This window comes from Quercus lobata, chromosome 5 (assembly GCF_001633185.2).
Source record: "Quercus lobata isolate SW786 chromosome 5, ValleyOak3.0 Primary Assembly, whole genome shotgun sequence".
Lineage (NCBI taxonomy): Eukaryota > Viridiplantae > Streptophyta > Magnoliopsida > Fagales > Fagaceae > Quercus > Quercus lobata.
The window spans coordinates 33,365,976-33,384,321 of NC_044908.1; the positions used below are offsets into that span (position 1 = coordinate 33,365,976).

The 18,346-nt window shown below is 40.9% G+C and overlaps 3 protein-coding genes across 3 annotated transcripts; all 3 read right to left on the reverse strand.

Moving 5' to 3' along the window:
- Positions 1 to 285: 285 nt before the first annotated feature.
- On the reverse strand, positions 286 to 672 carry LOC115990369. Its single transcript, XM_031114204.1, has one exon. The coding sequence runs from the start codon at positions 670 to 672 to the stop codon at positions 286 to 288; it is 387 nt and encodes a 128-aa protein (XP_030970064.1).
- Positions 673 to 15,664: 14,992 nt separating this feature from the next.
- Positions 15,665 to 16,381, reverse strand: LOC115990370. Its single transcript, XM_031114205.1, has one exon. The coding sequence runs from the start codon at positions 16,379 to 16,381 to the stop codon at positions 15,665 to 15,667; it is 717 nt and encodes a 238-aa protein (XP_030970065.1).
- Positions 16,382 to 16,596: 215 nt separating this feature from the next.
- Positions 16,597 to 17,955, reverse strand: LOC115990371. The gene has a single exon (XM_031114206.1). It carries the CDS (start codon positions 17,953 to 17,955, stop codon positions 16,597 to 16,599), a length of 1,359 nt encoding a protein of 452 aa, XP_030970066.1.
- Positions 17,956 to 18,346: the final 391 nt, after the last annotated feature.

Sequence of the window (18,346 nt, forward strand, 5' to 3'; positions counted from 1 at the left end):
TTATGTATATACACATGTAACTTAAGAGGTAAAAGGCTAGGGTTCTTAAAAGCTTACCAAGGCTCATATATTTACTTATACCACCTCACTTGAGCTTTATAATCCATAGTATTTGTCTTATTTTTAATATCTTAGACCCAAATCAATTAAATCCATTTAATTGTGGGCCTCCTTTTCAATTTACGTATAAGAATTAAATTGGTATCAAAATTATGTGGTGTTACATCCTTCCCCCCTTAAAAAAATTTCGTCCTCGAAATTGTACATACCTTCGTTAACAAACAACTATAGATAATTTGATTTCATCTCATCTTCTCGCTCCCAAGATGCCTCCTCCATTGTGTGATTCTTCCAAAGGACCTTAACCAATGATATGGGCTTGGTGCATAGCACTTGATCCTTGCGGTCAAGAATTTGGATTGGAACTTCCTCATAAGTCAAGTTGTCTTTGATCTTGAGTGGCTCATAGTTCAAAACATGTGAAGGATCCGAGATGTACTTCCTCATCATGGAAACATAAAACATGTTATGCACTCCTACAAGTGTAGGCGGTAAGGCCAACTCGTAGGCAACTTTACCAATGCGTTTTAGGATCTCAAATCTGGGACTCAACTTCCCTTTCTTCCCAAATCCCATCACACCCTTCATTGGGGCGACTTTCAAAAATACCATATCTCTAACTTCAAATTCTACTCCCCTTCTCGAATTGTCATAATAACTCTTCTGTTGACTTTGTGTTGTTTGCAATCTTTAATGAATCAGATTAATCTTCTCAGATGTCATCTGAATGATTTTTGGTCCCAACAATTTTCTCTCACCAACTTCTTCCCAACACAATGGGGACCTGCATTTCATACCATACAAAGCCTCATAGGGAGCCATCTCAATACTAGAGTGGTAGCTATTATTATAGAAAAATTCCACTATAGACAAGTACTTTTTCCAACTTCCTTTGAAATCCAATACACAAGCCCTTAACATATCCTCCAAAGTACGAATAGTCCTTTCAGATAGTCCATCTGTTTGCAAGTGGAAGGCTATACTAAAGCTAAGATTAGTACCCAAAGCTTTATGTAGGCTTTCCCAAATCTTTGAGGTGAATCTTGGGTCTCGATCAAACATAATTGATGCTGGAACTCCATAAAGATTCACAATCTCATCAATATATATCTGTGCTAGCTGATCAAGTGAATAATTCATCTTAACTAGAATAAAATGTGTTGGTTTTGTCATCCTATCCACAATTACCCACATGGCCTCATGTCCCTTAGGAGATCTTAGCAAACTAGTCACAAAATCCCTACATATATGCTCCCACTTCCATTCGGGAATGGGAAGTGGTTGCAACAATCCTGAAGGTTTCTGAGAAATAGCATTTGAGATTCTCTTGAATTTCTCCATAGAAATAGCATTAAAAATAGCATTCATAACTTTGCTATTTAAAGCGACTGCTTCTTTCTGAGAAGTTTGCCACTCACTAATAGGAGTAGTGGGCTTCTCCCATCCATACTCAACGGAATTCCAAACTCTCTCATTAAAGATTTCAGGAATGCTTTCATCCATATTTTCCAATAAGCATAATTATTCCCATCAAAGTAAGGTGGGATAACAAGAGAGTAACCGTGTTCCATGACAACAGGAGTCAAGGATCAACTTTTAGATCAAAGGATCTAAACACTAGAGCTTACCCGCTCTAATACCACTTGTATGTTTTTAGACCCCTTAAACACAAACATATTAACCTAGTTATTTAGCCAAGTGATTAACTTAGGTAAATTATTTAGATCTAGGTTAACATAAAAATATCATATCATATAAAGCAGCGGAAAATAAATAATACAAAGATATGATGACCCAGGAAAACCAAACCGGTAAAAAACCTGGAGAGGATTTAACCTAACTATCCTCAAGGTAAAACAAATCTACTATAAAAGAATTAAAGTTTACACAATAGCGACTTAGACCACTAACATCCTATTGCTATCTCGAGTAGGAAACTTACTACCACGACCACGTGACAACTCTGAGTCCACGAACTACTTCTTTCTTGGATTCATAACAACCACAAGTACTCCTACATGTGTATCTTTAAGCTATTTATGCAGCAACCGAACCAATCATCAAGCTCTTGACATAATCTTGATTCTTGATGACTCTAAGTATATGTGAAGGCAAACACCTCGAGATCTCACAAGAGATTCACATACATAGCATAAACAACAACAATAAAACGTGGTTAGGGTTTTTCCTTTTATACTTAAGGAAAAATATAAAACCCTACACATCCGGGCTTAGGCTAAATTGAAAAATTCTGCAGAAAACAATCTACACAAGCTTCAATCAATCGAGTCTAATTCTCGATCTATCGAGCCAAGCAAATTTACATAATAAATCCTACAGTACACTCGATTCCAACTTTACACCTAAACATTTGAGCATGTCTAAAACAAGACTAAACTTTTTGATCATGATTTGCCAACATTACAAAATGAAGTTCTAATACATTTAAACCTAAAGTCGTAGAACCCAACAATAGGGATATCATCCAACTTCAATACCTCTTTCCTAGTGTCCACCACATGAGCTAGGTACCCTTGGCATCCTTTTCATAATAGACGCTTAGCTTGAAGGGCTGATATCACCCTAGGTAAAGCATGCATCCTAGAGCCCTTAAACCGAAATTCAAGTTCTCCTAGAGGCCAAAACACCACTGCTTTTCTAAAACAATCTACACTAGCATGATAAGCCGCCAACTAGTTTATTTCCAAAATTACATCATAGTCATACATGTCCATCAAAATTAAGTCTGCTAACATTTCCCTATCCTCAATTTGGATGACACAAGACTTAAGCATAGAGTTACACACCAAAGTCTCAAAAGAGCAACCAGCCCTTGCCTCTACTCTACCTACACCTCTACTAGAGGCATGGGTCAACTTGTCCAATAGTCGAACTGTAGTTTCATCCAAAGGATCAGTGCGTGTCACCGTAGGACATTCATTATCTCTCACATTTTGAGTGACTTAAACCTCAATATCAACCCTTGCTTTGGTCGACCTTCACAAATTAACAATAGGTTCCTCCCTATTGGAATTAGCTACTCTCTTCTTTTTTGGTGGCATGATACCTAGTTAACAAAGAAATCAAGAAATATAGATGGTGCAACAATTATTACTACTAAACATAAGAAGTAACATTTCCAAAATTATTTAAAATTTCTCATCAAACATAACCTAGATGCCAAATGCTCTGACAAAAAAAATCAAGATCACAAACTAGTTTTAAGTGTCTACAGGATCATAACCTAGTTTTCAAGTGTCTACAGAATCATATCCGAAGCTCTGATACCACAATTGTAACACCCCAAAATCATAAGCAATAAAAGTCAATTCAATCTAAATAATCCATAAAAAAAAATATTAAATAAAAGTAACCAACAACCTAAATTCTCATCACAAATGTCAGAGCTCTAATCTACCAAAGACAAAATATTCTCAAATAATTCTCCAGTAAAAAGTTTAATACCATAAAAATAATAATAAAATCCTTAGTTCCACAAAATAATTCCTAACTATTGTCTTCCAGGAATCTCTACTCCAATAATCCCTCTAACGTATCTCTAAGGGGAAATAAAGGGAGGTGAGATAACTCAATAAGTGGAATTTGCTAACATTAGAGTGTGGGAACAAACCTTTCAAATAAATAATTCTTACAACAAATTCATAACTTGTAACTCATCAATATTTTATCATCAAATATTTCATATAAAAAAAAAATATCTTTATATTGTGAGCTATCATAACAGATATATCCATACCATCATATAAACAATTTCCTAGGCTTTTCTCGTAGTCAACGTTTACACCCCATTGACAGGGTTGTGTTGTCCCCTTTTTGGGACTAGAACCTCTTTTTCATCCCCTTTCTTAAGGGTGGCTCCTTTGGAACCTAAAGGTGCACTCCCTTGCTAAGGAGCTTCCTTTTTGGATCCTTAATAGTATACTCCCTTTCTAAGGAGCTATCAAATGTGCACTGTCTACTTTTCTGGGACCGTCCCTTGCTAAGGACTAGCTGCAGTATGATTGTCCTTTACTAAGGGCTAAATACAATACTGAGCTTTTAATCACGATTTGCCATAGGTTTTCAAAACATATTCAATATACTCACAAAAATAATCCATTCATAATTCTCAAAAATATAATGATATATTCACAAATACAAGTCTAAATAAATTTAGGTTGTCCCACAAGTTTTTCATAAAACGAATAGTCAATGTGCACATCAAACATTTATAAAATCTCAATTTATATATAGAATATCAACATATTTCTTTGATATAAAATAGTTTAATAATCAACACTGTTTTGGGAAAACCCCCAAAATTAGTAAATATCACTTACCTCTTAGTTGAAAAATATGAAACCGACCTCCCTTGAATCATAACAAATCAGTAGAATTAGATCCTATCAACACCAAAGATATGTCCATCAATACACAATTTCCCACTTAAAATTAGTTTTCACACTTAAATAGTTTAACCTATCATTATTAAGGCTTACGGAGGTGTCTAGTTTCTTTGAAATACATTTCAGCTTTGTCAGTGGGCTTGGCTATTGAATTCGTGGTCATCACTACTTGGGATTGCAGTTATTAAATTGATAAATGGGAGCATTGAAATGCCCCATTTGATGCCTGAACTTGTCAATCAAGTTTCCAAAATTTTCACAACTATTCTAATTATAGTGTTTGCCTATATCTGCCACCATAAATCCCTTGATGCCATAAAACATAAGATATTGCTAGTCAATTTTCTGAACAATGGCAGTGCGTGGATGGCAAATTGTTTAATTTAAATAATATATAATTTCTTATTCCTACGTTATAGGGCTAACAAGATATTCTAGGCTTGAAAAGCATTGCTGCCTTCTACAATAATTTAGAGTTGAATACATGTCACTAGAAGGATGATAAGAAGATAAATATCAACCATAAAGCAACCTTTTCCCTTTCACATGGTGACAAACTTGAATTGATAAGGACCAAGCCTATTACTCTATTAGGTACAATTTCAAAGCCTGTGGAGTACCATTTCCTGACATACAGTCATATTGACCATTCCTAATCTCATATAATAACAATTATAAAAGCCTTTTTTTTCTATTAATATAATGATAGTCTAGGTTCATGACAATTGCTAGCTATTGAATATTCAAACATCTTAAATTTAGAGCATGAGAAAATCAAACCTGTAAGTTTCCACGCACAACCACATGGAAGAAAAGAAAAACTTAATCGTGTGTTGCAACTGAAATAAAAGGAACCTTCTTATGTATATACACGTGTAACTTAAGAAGTAAAAGGCTAGGGTTTTTAAAAGTTTATCAAGGCCCATATATTTACTTATGCCACCTCACTTGGGCTTCAAATACCATAGTATTTATCTTATTTTTAATATCTTAGGCCCAAATCAATTAAATCCATTTAATTGTAGGCCTCCTTTTTAATTTACGTATAAGAATTAAATTGGTATCAAAATTATGTGGTGTTACAGCCCATTTCTCAAAAGACCTCTCTATTGCTCGACCAACTTATTATCCTTATAAAGACACTAATATCATCCCTCTCTCTTCTTATGTACAAAGCTTGTGGGATCCTTGAAGTTATGTTACAAAGATATTAATCTCAATTTTTCCTTAGTGAGACAATCTCTAACAAGAACCCAAAATTTAGCCATCACACTAGTAGTGACTCTTAATAGCTGTTGAGGTTCAAAAAATCACAATGTTATACCAAAGCCCAAAACAAAGCAAAGGATTGAAGCCTAAAATATATAAAGCATTTGGGCTTCCAATAAAAAGGAGAAGTCCAAACCCATTATAGGTCCACAAGGAAGGGCCTAAATCCATGAATGGGCAAGTTTCGGACCCCATGGATCAAGGAAGAAGGAAAAGTCCAGCCCAGCCCTCAAAGGCTAGAAAATCACTGGGGAGCCTGGGAAAAGAACTAGGCCAGGATACCTGGGGATTCCTAGGTGCTTGGGATCCTTGGGACATACAGCAAAGCCAGGTTGGGATTGAGACAGTTCAAGGGGGCATACCAAGAAACACAAAGAACAAGAACAGATATGTCCCTATCAACCACATAATGATGCAGAAAAGGGATCAAAGGGCTTGGGAACCAACAATCCAGGAACAAGGGGCTGGTACCTCGAGGAACCCAGAATAAAGAACCATGAAGGAAGATGGCTGAGAAACTTTCAACCTGGCAGAAAGGAATCAGCTCACTTGCGAAAAATGACAAAAGGGAAAGAAGCCAAAAGGTGGGTTTGAAAAAGTGGAATCTAGAAGTTTTAGAGAAGTAAAGAGCGAATGCCAGCCTTCTATGACCCCCCAGAAGGGGAAAGTCGACAAGAGACTTTTTGAAGAAGGAACCTCAAAAGAAGAAAGTAACAAGGAAAGAGGAAGGGACCAGCCACCAATGTTGCTGGCACAACATTGGTTCTGTTACCCTGGAGAGCAAATGGAGGGAACCAGAGGTACCCCAGAAACCCTAGGATGGCACTAAAAAAGGGGAAGTAGCCAATAGTGAAAGGCATTCAGCAACAGTGAATTAGAGTAAAAACCATTGAGAAAACTCTATCAAAATTCAAAAAAGAGAGAAAAGGGAGGGAAATACCGTCCAGTATCCTTAAACAGCCACTAGAGAACACACACTTGGATTCAAAGGGATTCGAACTTTATAAGTCTTAGAAGCCTGAAGAGCCATCTAAGTCTGTGATTTTTGAACTTATTTGGATCTTGTAACACGTCCTAGTGAGCATAGTGTATTACACAATCAAGAAAGAAATAAAATATTTTACATTATAAGGATCCCTAATGCTTTATTTTATGTTCTTTTTTTATCATTTCATTCCTCTGCTGTTTCTTGATGTTCAATGCATATATTTCTTGTATGTTAGGATGTATGTGTTGTAGGATTCATACTTTGTGCACCACCTGGTTCAAAATCTGCCTAATTAGCTGCGGTGAACCATGCCCAGTCCCTTAAAACAATAAGTATTTGGCCCAGGATCCTTATCTCTACTTGGACCTGTGTGCTAAGAAAAAAAGAACCCACACAATAGCTCTACCAAAACTTGTAACCCATGTCCCATTACTGTCTCTCAAAGTACCACCGTAAAAAAAAAAAAAAAAAAAAAAAAAAAAAAAAAGTTTCATGAACGTTATCATCAATTTCTTTCCCTTAGAAATGTTCTTACTCCGTTGGGTTCATAAAATACCCAAATTCCCATTGAAAAAACAAGATTCCAAGGCCAGGAGAAACGTAAACCATGAAAAAAGGATTGAACGACTCTAATTTGTTTCAAGAAGTTGGTAAGAAACACCATAGACAGATAGAAACATTCCAATTCAAGAAGCAATAGCTTACAAAAACTCACAATCCTTTATCAACCAAATTTAATGGGTCATCAAGTCATTCTCTTAATGGACCACTGAACTCCTATGATCCAAATAAAGCTCACGATTGGCCTATTACTTACACTAAGCCTAAGTTCTTAAATAGTTCAACCTATGATTATTTAATGATTTATTAATTCATTTGGGGTGTGATGTGATGAGGCATTTAGTATTCACTCCATAATGTCTGGGTCCCTAAGTCCGTTTGGTTTGGTAGTAATTTGGAATTAAAAAGTATGGTAAATTTTTTTTAAAAAAAAGTATATTTTGAGTATTCATAATGTAAAAAATTGTGTTTGATACCATATTTTTATAACTTTTTTGAAAAAAACTAAAATCACACACTCAAGTGTTTTGCATAAGTATTCTTTTTTTTTTTTTAATAACAAAAGTGTGTTTTACGTATTTTTCAACATCTTGTGGGTCCCATGATTTTGAAATAAATTATAACTATGTAATTCAAAACTGTTACTTGAAAACTAAGTGTATATATGTGTGTGAAATCCCCTCTTAGAGACATGAATCACAACCCTTATTCCCCAACCCACAAGAATTTGTACTTGTGGAATGATTATCACGCCAAGAGTACGTAACAGTCATAATTTTTAGCACTTAAAAATTGAGAACTGTAGTTTAAATCTTTCTATCAAACGCACCTAAGCCTTACATTTCTTAGTCGGATAAAGATTTTTAGAGCTCTTTAGAGTACTCTACCACGTAGAGTTGATTTAATCTGGACCATTCAATTTGTTAACCAATAACTTACGTTATAAAATGTCATTAATCCACCTAGAAAAACCATAAATGATAATGTCATATCAGCTATTAAAAAGGAAAACAACTTTACAAGTTAGATTGTAAATGTGCCTTTTGGAAGACTAATTACTATGGGGGATCAACCACAACGCGCAATTCAGCCACCCTATTAAAATCAGCTGTCCTATCTCTTTCATCTTCATTTTTAGTTGATGATGCCGTAAAATCACCAGTGAGCTACACGATCCTCGCACGCTTGAACTATCAACCTGCAAGAAGAAAGAAGTGATCTAATAGAGGGCACCAGTGTGGTGCCGACCAAATACCCTCCAAAGGTCAAGTTAGAACTATTCTCAACTCTAGAGTGCTAGAGAGGGGTAAATTATGCATACCTTGATTTGTGAGGGTATTGGGGCTTTTATAGTAGTAGAAGGTTGGCCTCTCTTCCTTGATGTAGAAGTCTTTTCCTTATGGGAATTCTCTTGAGTAATCCTAAACGTGGTGGACAAGACATTTCCTTGTAGAGAGGATCTTTCCACTAACGTGCGTATCTTCCGGAATTCTCCTCGTACTAGGATTCCGATTTCCTTTGGGATTCTACCGGATTTCAAGCGTGTGTAACAAGTATTTTAAGTTAGGATTCCTGCTATGCCTTGGGCCTACCCATTATCGGCCCATGGGCTAAGATCCATCAAGCCCATTATGGGGAAAGTCCGTCATGCCAATTTTTACCCCTTCAGCTGCCCCCTTCACCCTATAGTCCGTCATGATTAGGTGAACGGACTAATAGGGTGACGGTTCAATATTCTTTGGGATTAACGGTTTAAGGTTTTTTGACGGTTGAAGGTTTTTTGACAGTTGAAGGTTTTTGGAGTTGACAGTTTTCCAGGAGGACGACAAGAACTGCGATCATTTGTTGACAAGTTGTCAAGCATTTATGAGGTACGACACATGTCACATTTTGATTGGATTTTGTCCCGGATCGAAGCGTCGCTTCGTCTTCCGTGCATTTCACATATATATACTACACTTCTCCTCCCTCATTTCTCCATTTTTCAGCTAAAACATATTGTCAGAGCGCCATCGTCAACCTTGTCAGAGAGCTTTCCGTCAAATATCTGTACCCGTCATCTATACAACCGTTGACCTTCAGTTACTCAGACTTGGTGAGTATTATTATTATTTTACAAGTCTTGAATTTGTGCTTTTCATTTTGTTAGACTTTCATACACACCCGTCAACACTCCTAGATCCGTCAGTCTTAGGTTTTGTCGTCAATTGTAGGCAATGTCTAGTGCGTCAAGTAATTAGTTAGTAGTTCGTGACGGGGCGGATTACGAGGAAGTATACTCGTCCGGTCATAAAGACCAAGAGAGTTCGGGTGAAGAGAGGAGTCCGTCCGCCTCTTCCTCCTCCTCAACAAATGAGGATATGGAGATGGCTGAGCTAGAGGATATTTCTGAGGACGGCGAGGATCAACCATTGAGATCCGTCATTAGTGCTGATGGACTTAGGGAGTTCATCATGCTACCAGAGTGGACGGTGTATAAATTCACATCCGTCATCAAGAAGAAACACTTCAGCACATTTAGGGCCATTTTTCAAATTCCAGACTACATTTCAATCCATCTATCCTACATTTTAGAGAAATGTTATTATGAGGGGGTAAAAGGTGTCGGAGTGTACGAATAGATGTTGAAGGTGAGACTTAGGTTTCCGTTAAGTACCCTGCATAGAGAACTTCTAAAGAATTTGGGTCTGTCCGTCACCCAGATATCCCCGAACGCCTGAAGGGTCTTCATAGCAATGGAGATTCTTTATGGTGCTATGACAGATGGTGCTAGGAGGCTGACAGTGCGTGAATTTCTTCATTGCTACCATCCAGATGAAATTGACAGGTCAAGGGGAATGTATAGTTTTGCCAATAGGAGTCGATACTTCTTCCTAGAGGGCGACGGGTGGATGGGTCGTTCAGGGGAGACGGAATATATGCCCGTCGACACAACCGGGTGAGTGTTAGATCCATCTCGTATGCATCCGTCCTAATTTGTAAACTCCTTTTATATTTGCTCAGTTATGATTTCTCTTTTAACCGTCCATTTTTGCAGGTAGACGGCGTCCACAAGTTAGTGTCAAGGAGTTTAGTTTTCTCGAGAAGATTTTTCAAAAGACCAAGCCGGAGGAAAGGACTTGGGCGAAGTTGGTAAATCCAAATAACATCCACTGGTATTGTGACGGTCCTGAACCCACGCCGGAAGCCGTCAGTTATAACGAAAAAATTCACAAACGTAAGTTCGTCAACCTTTATTTTGCATAAATGGCTTCAACTCAGTTAATAACTTTACCCGTCCTTCTTTGCAGAGATGGACAACGCTAAAAGGAGGGCGCTAATAAAATCACAAGCTGTCAAAAGAAAAGAGTCCTGCGAGGTGGTTCCTAAAGGGACGGCTCCGTCGATAAAAAGAAAACCTCCGTCCAAATCTGACCGTCCACTTAAGCAGCAGAAAGTCTCTCTGGAACCCGTCGTAGGGTTGATGGCTGAGGGTGTGAAGACCGTCGCCCTAGTAAAGCATGGGTCAGGCAAGGGTTTAATAAAGGCCCCGTCCATAAGCCAAGAGAAGCCTCCTCCTCTCCTTCGTGACGACTCCAAATATGCCCTGGAGAAGCTTTCTTCTATTATTTCGTCGGAGGACTACGAGGATTCGGGCAATCACTCGACTGAGGCAATGGGGGAGACGGGTCTCTTTGCTGTTGCATAGGTAATTTTTGTCCGTCGATTTACACCCGTCCACTCTACTTAGTTTTTGTCTAACACTCTTAACTTGTTTGTTCCAGTCCTTGGTCATGATGAAGGGCCTAATAACCGTGAGGCGGCTTTGGAACGTGTACGGGCAAAGGCAAAGCAGATGGAGGATGAGCTGGGTCAACTTAAAAAGTGGAAGTCCACTATGGAGAAGAAATTTGACCTTTCAGAGCAGGTAAGGAAGGAGCTTGAACAAAAGACGGATAAGGCGGGGAAGGCCTTGGAGGTCAAAGAAAAGGAAATCCAAGACTTGAAGGAAAAACTCTGTCAAGCTAAGGAGGTAGTGGTTCGAGAGTATCGTGATTCCGATACTTTATTAGGCGAGCTGGGGGATTCATTCCTACAAGGTTTTGATGATGCACTCCGTCAAGTTAAGAAAGCCTACCCTGAACTGGATGTGTCCATGATAAATGTTGACGACCAAGGCCAGACTTCTGCTTTGCCCATCGCCTCAGAGAATACAGATGACCTCTTTGCTAAGGAGGCAGCTCAAGGCGACGGAGAATCAGCTCTAGTAAAAAATGTTCAAGATGCCGACCCAAAAAAGTAGATTGTTTTTTTTTTTTTTTTTGTGAACAATCCATTCTTAATTTTGTGTATTAAACAATTACCCTTTGAGGGTTTTATCCGTCAATGTTGCTTTTTACAACTTTATGTCTGCTACATTAATCTTTATTATTTGAATGATGCATAAATATCCGTCCTCTCAAGTTGTTTAATATACGGAGAACTGGCCATTTTTATGAACTTGTATAGTTTTTGTTTTCGAACGATCCGTCCTACTTGAATACTTAAGTAGTTTATCCCGTCCCTTATTGTGGACTTGGAAATTCTCCTAAAGGGGTGATCCGTGCAGTTGATGGGCTTGTGTCCGTCCAATTAGAATTTGTTGTCATCCGTCCATTTTATGGGCTAGTCATTACTCAACTAGTGGATTTTGTATATTAAACGCTATTGGTCCAAGACTACCCGTCTATTTCATTGATTTTGTTCTAATCGTCCATTTTTATTGACTTAAGGAGTTTTCCCCTGTCAGGGACGATTCGCCTACTTAGTGTAATTTATTTTCATTCATCTATTTATAGGCTTTGACTGCCGCCCGTCTAGGATGATCCGTCCACTTTGTGGACTTACAATTTTCACCCTATGGGTGATCTATCCACTTTTGCGGACTTTGTAAATATTTCCACCCTATGGTGATCCGTCCACTTTGTGGACTTTGTAAATATTTCCACCCTATGGGTGATCCGTCCACTTTGCGGACTTGGTAGATATTTCCACCCTATGGTGATCCGTCCACTTTGTGGACTTTGTAAATATTTTCACCCTATGGGTGATCCGTCCACTTTGTGGACTTTGTGAATATTTATAGGGTGAACCGTCCACTTTGCGGACTTTGTAAATATTTTCACCCTATGGGTGATCCGTCCACTTTGTGGACTTTGTGAATATTTTCACCCTATGGGTGATCCGTCCACTTTGCGGACTTGGTAGATATTTTATCTTGTTTACTTTTGAGCTTTGTGAGAATTCAAGTAGAAAAACACTGTGTTTGAATAATTCCTCTTTAAAATACGTTTGTAGGGAAAAAGTACATGCCCCTTGGGCTTAAAAAGGCACAAAATATAGTAGCAAAAATTATTAAAAGAAAACTAGTAGTAATTGTAGCTAAAATTAAATAAACTGGGGAATAGGGGATTGTCGCTATTCTTCATATTGTTTCCACTGGTAGTATTTCTGTAAATGCTCTGTGTTCCATGGGTGTTGCATCTTTTGTCCGTCCAGAGTCTCGAGGTGGTAGGTGCCCTTCCTCTACCATGATACGATCCTGTAGGGTCCTTCCCAGTTGGGGTCGAGTTTCCCTTGCGAAGGATCTCTAGTGGCGCCCATTACCTTCCGTAGTACAAGATCGCCAACCTGAAAGTCCCTATGCCTGACGTTGGAGTTGTAGTGTTTTGCCATGAGATTCTGATATCGCGCCAACCTTTGCTCCGCTGCCATCCTTACTTCGTCCACCAGGTCGAGTTGAAGGTGCATGGCTTCCTCGTTCTTATCCTCGTCATAGTTCTCCACCCGATAGCTTGCGAGCCCCACTTCTGCGGGAATGACAGCTTTACATCCGTATACTAGTCGAAATGGCATTTCTCCAGTGGGTGTTCTTGTTGTAGTCCAGTATGCCCATAGAACGCTTGGTAGTTCGTCCGGCCAGATACCCTTTGCCCCCTTGAGCCGGGTCTTGATTATCTTGAGTAAGGACCGGTTCGTGACTTCGACTTGCCTATTAGCCTGTGGGTGTGCTGGCAACAAGTAATGGTTCTTGATCCCAAGTTCCGAGCAGAAGTCTCTGAATGCACTGTTGTCGAATTGCTTACCGTTGTCAAAAACCAGCACTCTGGGTATCCCATACCTGCATATGATATTTCTCCAGACAAAACTTCGGATGTTCTTCTCCGTAATGGTGGCTAAGGCTTCTGCTTCTACCCACTTAGTGAAGTAATCTATGCCAACTACTAGGAACTTTAGTTGCCTGATCGCCATTGGGAATGGGCCCATTATATCTAGTCCCCATTGTGCGAACAGCCAAGGTGCCGTCATGGGTGTCAGTTCTTCGGACGGTTGTCTGATGAAATTGCTGAACCTCTGACACTTGTCGTAGGACTTGACATAAGCTTGCACGTCCTTCAGCATTGTAGGCCAGTAGTATCTGGCTCTGATCAACTTGTGTACTAATGATCATGCGCTCGAGTGGTTTTCGCAGATACCCTCGTGGACTTCTCTCATTACGTAATGTGCTTCCTCGTGGCCTAAACACCTCAGGTATGGTCGAGTGAACCCTCTTTTGTATAAGACATCTTTCATCAGCACAAACCATGCTGCCTAGACCTTCAATTTTCTTGCAGCGTTCTTCTCGTCCGGTAACACGCCGGTTTTTAGATAGAATATCAATGGCGTAGTCTAATTGCATTCATAGTCTACTTCCTGCATACACATTCCGTCATCGATCAGTGAGGAGAGTTGAACGAATGATAATACCTGTTCGGGGACAAGCATAAATTCGGCTGAGGCAGCTTTTGCTAGATGGTCGGCACATTCATTTTCTTCCCTTGGGATTTGAACAAATCTGACTTCAAGGTCGCCGATTCGGTATTTTACTTCTTCTATATACCTCTTCATCCTCTCATTTTTGCATTCGTAGCTGCCATTAATTTGACTCGTTACAACCTGTGAATCGCAGTGTACGACTATGTTTTCCGCCCCCGCAGCCTTTGCGAGGTCTAGCCCTGCCACCAAGGCTTCATACTCCGCCTCGTTGTTGGTCGTGGGGAAATCTAGTCGAATCATGCATTGGATCTTATCTCCCTCAGGGGATTGGATCACTACGCCGGCTCCTCCTGCTCGTCTGTTAGAAGATCTGTCTATATAAATGTTCCACTGTCTTTTCTCCCCTGCCCCCTGGCCGTCTCCAAAGGTGAATTCTGGGATAAGGTCAGCTACTACCTACCCTTTTATAGCGTCCTCGGATGGTACTGGATGTCAAATTCGCTAAGCTCTACTGCCCATAATGCCATTCTTCCTGCAGCCTCTAGACCACTCATAGCTTTCCTCAAGGGCTTGTCTGTCAAGACAACAATGGTGCACGCTTGGAAGTATGGCTTAAGTTTTCACGCTGCGACTATCAACGCGAAAGCCAACTTCTCCATCTGAGGGTACCTCTTTTCTGCCCCTCTGAGTGCTCGACTAGTAAAGTAGACTGGCTTTGAGATCCGTCTTCCTCTCTTACCAGAGCTGTGCTTACAGCGGTGTGTGAGACAGCAAAATACAGGTAAAGCTCTTCTCCTGGCTTGGATGGACTGAGCAGCGGTGGGGATGAAAGGTATGCCTTTAAGTCGTTAAATGTCGTCTGGCATTCGTCTGTCCATTCGAATGATTTCTTTAGAGTGCGGAAGAAGGGTAAACACCTGTCCGTCGCTCTTGAGACGAACTTGTTCAAGGCTGCAACCTTTCTGTTCAAACTTTGAACTTCCTTAACCGTCCTTCATGGCTCTAACTCCATTATGGCCCGTACTTTTTCCGAGTTGACCTCTATACCTCTTTGAGACACCATGAAGCCAAAGAATTTCCCGGCCGTCACTCCGAATGCGCACTTGTTTGGATTCAGCTTCATGTTGAATGATCGGAGTGTGTCAAACGTCTCCCTGAGGTCGTCTAGGTGATCAACTTCACGCAGGCTCTTTACCAACATGTCGTCAACATAAACTTGTACATTCCTTCCGATCTGGTGCGCAAACATCTTGTTCATTAACCTTTGGTATGTTGCCCCAACATTTTTGAATCCGAAAGGCATCACCTTGTAGCAGAATAATCCCTGGCTTGTGACAAAGGAGGTCTTCTCTTGATCAGATTCATCCATCCTGATCTGTTTGTAGCCCGAGAAAGCGTCCATGAAACTTAGGAGCTGGTGTCTCACAGTTGAATCTACCAAGGTATCTATCCGTGGGAGCAGGTAGTTGTCTTTAGGGCAAGCCTTGTTAAGATCTGTGAAATCTACGCACATCCTCCAATTTCCGTTGGCCTTTTTAACCATGACGACGTTCACCAACCAGTCGAGGTAATATGCTTCCCAGATGAAACCTGCCTCTAGTAATTTTCAAACTTCCTCAGCTATGGCCTTGTCCCGCTCCTGGGCGAACACTCGTTTCTTTTGTCGGATTGGAGGGAATGAGGACGACACATTTAACTTGTGGACCATGACTGTGGGGTTAATTCCTGGCATGTCTTCGTGACTCCAGGCGAACACGCCTTTGTTATCTCTGAAGAAAGTTGTGAGCATTTGGCGCACTGGCCAACTAGCTAGTGTGCCAATTCTGGTCGTCCGTTCCAGCCGCGAGTCATCAAGGCTTACCTCTTCCAGCTCTTCAATTGGCTCTGCTAGTGCTCGTTGCTCTTCGATACACATCGTTTGTTGTTGATCCTCCATCTCTAGCATGGCAATATAGCATTCCTGTGCTGCTATTTGATTTCCCCGCAGTTCTCCTACCCCATACTTCGTCGGGAATTTAATCATCAAGTGGTATGTTGAAGTTGCCGCCTTCCAGGAATTGAGAGTGGGCCGTCCGAGAATGGCATTGTAGGCAGACGAGTAGTCGACTACGAGAAACATTACTTCCTTAGTGATATGCCGAGGATAGTCACCTGCCGTCACAGATAGTGTAATTACACCTAAGGGGAACACCTTTGTTCCCCCAAATCCCACAAGTGGGGCATTTGTTGGGGTTAATCGTTCCCTATCAATCCTCATTTGTTGGAATGTCGGGTAGTATAAGATGTCCGCTGAGCTGCCGTTGTCGACGATGACCCAATGCATGTTATAATCCCCTATTTACAAGCTGGCCACAAGTGCGTCATCATGAGGATGGTGAAGCCTCCGAGTATCATCCTCTAAAAATCCGATAACTGGATTATCTATTCGTGGTATCTTAGGTACGGATCCCGTAAGTTGGACACTATGGACCATTTTGAGGTAGGTTTTGTTGGCTTTTTTGGAAGATCCGGTAGCGGTTGTGCCCCCTACAATCATTCTTATGTCCCCATAGGTGGTTTAGGGTGCTCATTCTCCCTTCGTGGGGCCTGCTCCTGGGGCAGATCGGTTCTTTCCTTGCTTACAAACCTCTGTAGCTTACCTTGTCTAATAAGGGCCTCAATCTGCTGCTTTAGATCGTAGCAGTTGGCTGTGTCGTGCCCGTGGTCACGGTGGAAGCGGCAATACTTATCCCTTGACCTCTTGTTGGGGTCTCCCTTTAGTTTACCAGGGAACGTCAGTGCTCCTTCTTCCTCGATCTGCATTAAGACTTGATCTATCGGGGCGGTTAATGGGGTGAAGTTGGTGAACTTCCCAGTGGGGGGTCTAGGGTGCCTTTCATCTCGTTGATCTCCGATTCTAGCAATCTTTCGCCTCCTATCCTGTCGTGTGTCCTCCTGTCTTTCCCTCGTCCTGGGCTTCTCATCGCTGGCCAACAACGCATCTTCTGCATTCATGTATTTGGTGGCTCTATAAAGTACGTCCGTCATGGTCTTCGGGTCATTTTTGTATAAAGAAAACAAAAACTTACCCTTCCGCAATCCATTAGTGAATGCAGCTACAAGTATCTTATCATCCGCTTCGTCAATTGAAAGGGCCTCCTTGTTGAAACGAGTTATATAGGACCGCAGTGTCTCGTCTTCTCGCTGCTTGATGCTCATTAAGCACACAATAGACCTTTTGTACCTATGTCCCCCAATAAAGTACGAGGTGAACTGGGCGCTCAATTCCTTGAAAGTATTGATGGAGCTTGGCGTTAATCTACTGAACCAAATTCTCACAGGGCCCTTCAGCATCGTCAGGAAGACCCTACACATGATCTCGTCTGGTACCCCTTGAAGGTGCATTAGGGTCTTGAAAGTCTCTAGATGATCGAGGGGATCCTTGACCCCGTCGTAGCTTTCAATCTGGGGCATGCGAAACTTTTGTGGCAGGGGGAATGAGTTTACGGAGGTAGTGAACGGTGAGTCGGTTCTGTTTACTAGGTCATCAAGATCATTGGACACTCGTCCCTTGAGGACATTCATCATGACCTCCATCTGTTCCTTCATTGCCTGCATCTCTGCGACAATAGGTGGAAGGGCCGAATCCATGAGGGATGGAAGGCTCATGTTTTGCCGCTCTAGTCTGCTTGGGGCGTTTCTGCCCTCTGGCTTCTCTTGGTCCCTTCGTTCAGCACTGGTACCTTCTTGGTTTTCCTCCTGAACGTTATGTCTTGCGTCCCTTTGGCGTAACTGCTCCTCCAAATCATGGTTCTGTTTTGTGAGACGTTCTACTGCTGCCATGAGAGTTTGGACCTGCCTCTCTAATGCAGTAGATCTTGGCGGCTCATCCCCTTGAATGTTGTTGGTGGAAGCCATCAAGCGAGTGAGTACCATGCAACTCTTATGTCAGGGAAGCGATAGTCTGGCTAAGCTCGATATTCCCACAGACAGCGCCAATTGATGATGCCGTAAAATTACCAGTGAGCTACACGATCCTCACACGCTTGAACTATCAACCTGCAAGAAGAAAGAAGTGATCTAACAGAGGGCACCGGTGTGGTGCCGGCCAAATACCCTCCAAAGGTCAAGTTAGAACTATTCTCAACTCTAGAATGCTAGAGAGGGGTAAATTATACGTACCTTGATTTGTGAGGGTATTGGGGCTTTTATAGTGGTAGAAAGTTGGCCTCTCTTCCTTGATGTAGAAGTCTTTTCCTTATGGGAATCCTCTTGAGTAATCCCAAACGTGGTGGACAAGACATTTCCT

Bases quoted from the DNA above. Each gene is read 5' to 3' on its own strand.
- LOC115990369 (XM_031114204.1), bottom strand. From the start codon at position 672: ATGGTATTTTTGAAAGTCGCCCCAATGAAGGGTGTGATGGGATTTGGG.
- LOC115990370 (XM_031114205.1), bottom strand. From the start codon at position 16,381: ATGCATTGGGTCATCGTCGACAACGGCAGCTCAGCGGACATCTTATAC.
- LOC115990371 (XM_031114206.1), bottom strand. From the start codon at position 17,955: ATGGCTTCCACCAACAACATTCAAGGGGATGAGCCGCCAAGATCTACT.